The sequence below is a fragment of the Salmo salar genome, chromosome 26, assembly GCF_965601325.2.
Source record: "Salmo salar chromosome 26, fSalSal1, whole genome shotgun sequence".
Taxonomy (NCBI): Eukaryota; Metazoa; Chordata; class Actinopteri; order Salmoniformes; family Salmonidae; genus Salmo; species Salmo salar.
This window is the reverse complement of record NC_138316.1, coordinates 717,270-725,000: the sequence shown is the minus strand read 5'-3', so window position 1 is coordinate 725,000 and position 7,731 is coordinate 717,270. Positions and strand designations below refer to the sequence as shown.

The 7,731-nt window shown below is 44.7% G+C and overlaps 1 protein-coding gene across 1 annotated transcript in view; it reads left to right on the top strand.

Annotated features, from left to right (window-relative positions):
* qsox2 (quiescin Q6 sulfhydryl oxidase 2) overlaps positions 1-7,731 on the top strand; it is an 88,403-nt gene that overhangs the window by 60,184 nt on the left and 20,488 nt on the right. The window contains exons 4-9 of the mRNA XM_045708129.2: positions 2,402-2,507; positions 2,726-2,816; positions 2,969-3,114; positions 3,397-3,546; positions 3,854-3,983; positions 4,101-4,223. Coding sequence (XP_045564085.1) covers positions 2,402-2,507; positions 2,726-2,816; positions 2,969-3,114; positions 3,397-3,546; positions 3,854-3,983; positions 4,101-4,223 — 746 coding nt within the window. The remainder of the gene's footprint in view (positions 1-2,401; positions 2,508-2,725; positions 2,817-2,968; positions 3,115-3,396; positions 3,547-3,853; positions 3,984-4,100; positions 4,224-7,731) is intronic.

The following is a 7,731-nucleotide window of genomic DNA, read 5'->3' as shown; positions in this document are numbered from 1 at the left end:
CAATGCAAATAGTCCGGGTAGCCATTTGATTACCTGTTCAGGAGTCTTATGACTTTTGGAACATTTGCGCGTATAGCCTACTGCCGTGTGCTCATTGCTGTGCTTATAATGTGAAAAAATTGCCTAATAGTTTATCAACATTTTAAGCTAAATGTTCTGATCTGTTGCTTGTGGTTGTATTAATTTGAGATCTATCGCATCCCAAAACGGTCCCAGACTGTTTGGTGTATTTATTTCTAACCCAGAATAGAATAGGTTAACTTCTGTACTATGGTGGATAATATATTGAGATAGACTGGAGCTTTTGCTGTTCGTTTGGCCTACTCATCTTGTTGGCTGACGAAAAGTAAATGTGGACAGTTCTTCCATTATCTTCAATATGCAATCGGAATTGGATAAGGAAGCGTGCAGTTGAGTCCCCGACGTGTCTGTCTTCACTTGTAGCCTTTGAGAAATACCCAATCACGTGAGTGAGAGGTGCTTCAGAGCGCGCAGCTCTCAGGGAGAAGGGCGCAAAGGCCACTGGTCGCGAAAGGCATGGATTCTTTTAGGGTGCATTATGGCTGCAAAAATGGGATGCCGCGGGGAAATTCAAGCAATAATCAAGTGCTTGTCAAATTGAGAATGACTGATCAAGTGTTTACAGCTGTGCAAAAGACAAAGCATAGCTCATACCTTTTCAAGCAACTTCAAATCGGAAAATTTCCCAAACTGTTGCCACAAAGTTGGAAGCACAGAATCATCTAGAATGTCATTGTATGCTGTAACGTTAAGATTTCCCTTCACTGGAACTAAGGGGCCTATCCCGACCATGAAAAACAGCCCCAGACTATTATTCCTCCTCCACCAAACTTTACAGTTGGCACTATGTATTCGGGCAGGTAGCGTTCTCCAGGCATCCGCTAAACCCAGATTTGTCCGTTCGAATGCAAGATGGAAAAACATGATTCATCATTCTAGAGAGCGCGTTTCCACTGCTCCAGAGTCCAATGGCAGTGAGCTTTACACCACTCCAGCCGACGCTTGGCATTGCGCATGGTCATCTTAGGCTTGTGTGCGGCTGCTCGGCCATGGAAACCCATTTCATGAACTTCCTGTCGAACCGTTCATGTGCTGACGTTGCTTCCAGAGACTCTTTTTATGCGCTTTCTCACTCGGTGGTCACGTTCTGTGAGCTTGTGTGGCCTACCACTTTGCGGCTGAGCCGTTGTTGCTCCTAGACGTTTCCACTTCATAATAACAGCACTTACAGTTGTCCTGGGCAGCTCTAGCAGGACAGAAATTTGACAAACTGACTTATTGGAAAGGTGGCATCCTATTATGGTGCCATGTTGAAAGTCACTGGGTTCTTCAGTAAGAGCATTCTACTGCCAATGTTTGTCTATGGAGATTGCTTGGCTGTGTGCTCGATTGTATACACCTGTCAGCAACGGGTGTGGCTGAAATAGCCAAATTGACAAATTTGATAGGTTGTCCACATACTTTTGGCCATGTAAAGTATATATACATTTGAACGGTGACCGCGGTCATATGGCTGGTCAATTACTGTCATCCACAAAATTCCATGACCTTCACAGCCCTACCTACTGTGTTCTCTCCTGTATAAAGGACCAGAGTGTGTGCAGATGTCAACCTCTCATCTAGAGCTGGGACATTAAACCGAAAATGACTGATGTTGTCTTCCTCCTTACTGAAGCATTTTGCCTGCGTTGGGAATGCTCGGGATTTTGCTACACAAAGTTTATGTAGATTGTTGTAAAACAATGCATCTCAACCGTAATGTCTGTTCGTTATGTTGATTCCTACTATGAAATTAACTGGCTGTCTCCGTTTCACTAGCAGCTGCTGTGTGAGCGTACCACTCTCACTCCCTTTCCCCACTGTGCGCACAAAGTAGGGAGAGATGCATTCTGAGAAGCACAAGCATATGGCCGTTGCTCAAAATGCAATTGCGGAAAAATAGTTTTCAAAGCAACTATGGTTGTTTTAGTTACAGAGGGGAGAGTCACAAATTTCTGTGAGTATGTCATTTCTCATATCTTAAGTCCAGGCACCACACCCTCAGGGTAATTGTTTTCTCTTAATCATATCACAATCAACCTTTTATCAGTTGAAGGTAGACACAAATCTAATCGTTTTTTGTATAAAATTGTCAGAAATATGAGGCTATATATCGTTAATTATGCACCTATTTTATATAGTGCAAATACATTTTTCTGGACACTGGATGAAGTCAGTCTAAATATTTTGGTTTCATTTTGTTAAGACACTCCAGGAGGACTGGAGAGCAGATTGTGGATAAATATATTTATGGTTCTGTTTATCGGGTCAATTTATTGGCAATTTATCGAGATATGGGTTTTTATCAATATCGCCAAGCTCTATTCTCATCTCTCCCCAGGTGCAGATAGGGAGTTACAGACAGTGCGACAGCTGATGGTCAACTTCCTCCAGAACCACACAAGACAGGACTGGCCTGTCAGCTGCCCTCCACTTGAGCCTTACAGGTTTGTCCAGTGGCACACCTTGGGCTTCAACACAATCTTGGGACCAGAACCTATGCCATGGTTTGCTAAATAACCTCTGTCCTTTTACACTGCCATATGTCTGCTAATATGGGCCACTGTCAGGTAGATTTTTTTTTAAACGCTCAATGAAAAGTGAGTGTCACACAATACAGGTGATTATCATATTAAATTGAGTGTGTCTCATTTCCTCTTTCCAGCTCTGCAGATATATTGCCTTTGATTGGTCAGAAATCCAACCAATACACAGCTGTCATTGTTGAGAACGAGGACTCCTATGTTGGCAGAGAGGTATGCTGATTTCAAATGAAACTGAACTTTACCTTTCATGGCATTCTTATACAATTAGACTTCAAAACAACGAAGTAATTTAACTTAAATGCTGCTTTATAGGGTTAATATAGGGTTTAAATATATATAAAGTAACGTCAACTGTTCTATAGGTTATCTTGGACCTGATGATGTATCAGGGGCTAACAGTGAAGAGGGCATTGAGTTCAGAAAAGAGCCTCACAGAGAAGCTTGGCATCAACTCTTTCCCCTCAGCATACCTTCTCCACCCTAATGGAACACATGCCATTCTGCATGTGTAAGTTGGCAACCTCCACTATATTTACTTCTCCAGGAGTTCTGGTTCAAATGTTGGAGACTCAACAAATGTGTTTTTGTAGTTGGCATACCATTCTCTTTTAATGGATTGTATGGGAACAGGATATAGCATTGTTGTTGTTTTATTTATTTTTTACAAACATGTAATTATTATTTAAAAATATTTCATCCCAATTGTCAGTGAAATGTTTGACTTCTTTATGTAGTCTGTTTTATAAATCCAGGCATTTTAAATGTTGCTCTGATATTTCTGTATCACCAGGCAGAAAAGACTGCGCTTCTTCTTCTCCTCGTTCCTCAAGCTTCTCCTAGGGGTCCACAGAAAGCTGAGCACCTCTGGAGCACCCCAGAAGCCCCTACTGGAGGGACCACGAGGTCCCGGGACGGCTGAGGCCTTGAAGGACTTTGAGAAGTGAGTCTGATGCTAATACAGTATCTTATATATGCATGAAGACGATACCAGTGGGTATGTGTGGGTGCATTCTTTGTGTGTAACCATGTCTGATCTGAGGCCCCATCATTGATTTTAAAAGTTTTGTCATTTTAGCAGATGTTCTTATCCAGAACAACTTGCAGGTGCAGGTAGGGTTACGTGCCTTGCTCAAGGGCAAATCAACAGATTTTTCACCTAGTCTGCTCGTGGATTCAAACCAGCGACCTTTCGGTTACTGGTCCATGCTCTTAACCGTTAGGCTACCTGTCTCCCTGATTTTCTCCAGGTCCAAGGTGTACATGGCGGACCTTGAGTCAGGGTTGCACTACCTGCTGAGAGTAGAGCTGGCTACCCACCAAACCCTGGAGGGAGAAGAGCTCAAGACCTTCAAAGACTTTGTGACAGTGGTTGCTAAGGTATAAGTGCTCTAAGGCTGAAGTGAAGTGGGTCCGCACAAACAAGTAAACAATATTTACCCTCTTGTTTCTATTAGAGAAGTAACATTTATCTTTTCTTTGATTCTTGAATCCCAGCTCTTCCCTGGTCGCCAGTCTGTGGTAAAACTCTTAGAGACTCTTCTGGAATGGCTGGTCAGTCTTCCCCTGGAGAAAATCCCCTTTGATGCCATCCTCGACTTGGTCAACAACAAGATGCGGGTAAGGGAGGCATTTGTGTGATATTTCATTATCAAGTGCTCAAATAAAATAGCTGTTTGGCATAGTTTAAAGGGCCATTCAGGAAAAGTTGGTAAAGTGGGGGAGGGTGTCCCTTTTTGCAGAAGGGGTGTACTTGAATGCATTTCTAATGGAAACAATCCATTTCCACTAGCATTGGTACTTTTACCAAAAATGCTAGCCAGATTATTCTTAACATTGCTAAGTAACCAGTAATCAAATTTAGAAACAGTTTAGAGGAAACAACCACAGCCTAAGGAAGTCAAATTAGTTCAACTATCCTTTTAAACAACCAATGTAACAAACGGTTCACAACACTTTGTTTGTCCCTTGATTTTTGGTTCTTGTTCGGTTTTCGTTTATGAAGGGAAAAAGTTTTTTATTTATTTAACTAGGCAAGTCAGTTAAGAACAAATTCTTATTTACAATGACGGCCTACCCCGGTCAAACCCTAACCCGGACGACGCTGGGCCAATTGTGTGCCGCCCTATGGGACTCACAATCACGGCCGGTTGTGATACAGCCTGGAATCGAACCAGGGTCTGTAGTGATGCCTCTAGCTCTGAGATGCAGTGCCTTAGACCGCTGCGCCACTCGGGAGCCCAAAACGACTACAAAAATGAGTTCACATTTAACTCCATCATTTGTAAACAAAGTGTTTCTGTATAGCAGTGGTAGACATTAAGAAAAATTTGCGCTGGCCACTCGTGCCACCGAGATTAAATTCTTACTAGCCAAAAATAATTAATACCACAAGGCAACACTATCACAATGTATGCATGCGTCTGTAACTTTGTCTCTTCACAGTCCCTGTTGTTCCGTAAGGTGTGTGTGTATATATATATATTTTTTTTTTTTTTATCTGATTCTACTGCTTGCATCAGTTACCTGATGTGGAATAGAATTCCATGTATTCATGGCTGTATGTGGTACTGTGCGACTTCCATAGTCTTTTCTGCTCTTGGAGACTGTGAAGAGACACCTGGTGGCATGTCTCATTTACGTTTACATTTAAGACATTTAGCAGACGCTCTTATCCAGAGCGACTTACAAATTGGTGCATTCACCTTATAATATCCAGTGGAACAACCACTTTACAATAGTGCATCTAAATCTTTTAAGGGGGGGGGGGGGGGGGGGTTAGAAGGATTACTTTATCCTATCCCAGGTATTCCTTAAAGAGGTGGGGTTTCAGGTGTCTCCGGAAGGTGGTGATTGACTCCGCTGTCCTGGCGTCGTGAGGGAGCTTGTTCCACCATTGGGGTGCCGGAGCAGCGAACAGTTTTGACTGGGCTGAGCGGGAACTGTGCTTCCTCAGAGGTAGGGGGGCCAGCAGGCCAGAGGTGGATGAACGCAGTGCCCTTGTTTGGGTGTAGGGCCTGATCAGAGCCTGAAGGTACGGAGGTGCCGTTCCCCTCACAGCTCCGTAGGCAAGCACCATGGTCTTGTAGCGGATGCGAGCCTCAACTGGGAGCCAGTGGAGAGAGCGGAGGAGCGGGGTGACGTGAGAGAACTTGGGAAGGTTGAACACCAGACGGGCTGCGGCGTTCTGGATGAGTTGTAGGGGTTTAGTGGCACAGGCAGGGAGCCCAGCCAACAGCGAGTTGCAGTAATCCAGGCGGGAGATGACAAGTGCCTGGATTAGGACCTGCGCCGCTTCCTGTGTGAGGCAGGGTCGTACTCTGCGAATGTTGTAGAGCATGAACCTACAGGATCGGGTCACCGCCTTGATGTTAGTGGAGAACGACAGGGTGTTGTCCAGGGTCACGCCAAGGTTCTTAGCACTCGGAGGAGGACACAAGGGAGTTGTCAACCGTGATGGCGAGATCATGGAACGGGCAGTCCTTCCCCGGGAGGAAGAGCAGCTCCATCTTGCCGAGGTTCAGCTTGAGGTGGTGATCCGTCATCCACACTGATATGTCTGCCAGACATGCAGAGATGCGATTCGCCACCTGGTTATCAGAAGGGGGAAAGGAGAAGATTATTTGTGTGTCATCTGCGTAGCAATGATAGGAGAGACCATGTGAGGATATGACAGAGCCAAGTGACTTGGTGTATAGCGAGAATAGGAGAGGGCCTAGAACAGAGCCCTGGGGGACACCAGTGGTGAGAGCACGTGGTGCGGAGACAGATTCTCGCCACGCCACCTGGTAGGAGCGACCTGTCAGGTAGGACGCAATCCAAGCGTGGGCCGCGCCGGAGATGCCCAACTCAGAGAGGGTGGAGAGGAGGATCTGATGGTTCACAGTATCAAAGGCAGCAGATAGGTCGAGAAGGATGAGAGCAGAGGAGAGAGAGTTAGCTTTAGCAGTGCGGAGAGCCTCCGTGACACAGAGAAGAGCAGTCTCAGTTGAATGCCCAGTCTTGAAACCTGACTGATTAGGATCAAGAAGGTCATTCTGAGAGAGATAGCAGGAGAGCTGGCCAAGGACGGCACGTTCAAGAGTTTTGGAGAGAAAAGAAAGAAGGGATACTGGTCTGTAGTTGTTGACATCGGAGGGATCGAGTGTAGGTTTTTTCAGAAGGGGTGCAACTCTCGCTCTCTTGAAGACGGAAGGGACATAGCCAGCGGTCAAGGATGAGTTGATGAGCGAGGTGAGGTAGGGGAGAAGGTCTCCGGAAATGGTCTGGAGAAGAGAGGAGGGGATAGGGTCAAGTGGGTAAAGATGAGGTCAAGCGTATTGCCTGCCTTGTGAGTAGGGGGGGGGGGGGGGGGGGGAGGTGAGAGGGTGAGGTCAAAAGAGGAGAGGAGTGGAAAGAAGGAGGCAGAGAGGAATGAGTCAAAGGTAGACGTGGGGAGGTTAAAGTCACCCAGAACTGAGAGGTGAGCCATCCTCAGGAAAGGAACTTATCAAGGCGTCAAGCTCATTGATGAACTCTCCAAGGGAACCTGGAGGGCGATAAATGATAAGGATGTTAACCTCTTGGGGCTAGGTGGGACGCTAGCGTGCCACCCGTGGTGCACTCCATCAACAGCAGGTGCATTTCAAGAGCGGCAAATTTGAATCCAAATAAATGTCAAAATTCTAATTTTTCAAAAATACAACTATGTTACACCATTTGAAAGATAAACATCTCCTTAATCTAACCACGTTTTACGATTTCAAAAAGGTTTTACGGCGAAAGCATAAATTTAGAGTATGTTAGGACAGTACATTTACAAGAGTTGTGTGTAATGTTTTGTCAAGTCAAAGACAGGGTCACCAAAACCATAAAACCAGCTAAAATGATACACTAACCTTTTACAATCTCCATCAGATGACACTCCTAGGACATTATGTTAGACAATGCATGCATTTTTAGTTCTATCAAGTTGATATTTATATCCAAAAACAGCGTTTTACTATGGCATTGATGTTGAGGAAATCGTTTCCCTCCAATAACCGGCAGTCAAGTCAGCGTCACAAATTAAATAATTAAAATTAGAAAACATTGGTAAAATATTATATTGTCATTTAAAGAATTATAGATTTACATCTTTTGAACGCAA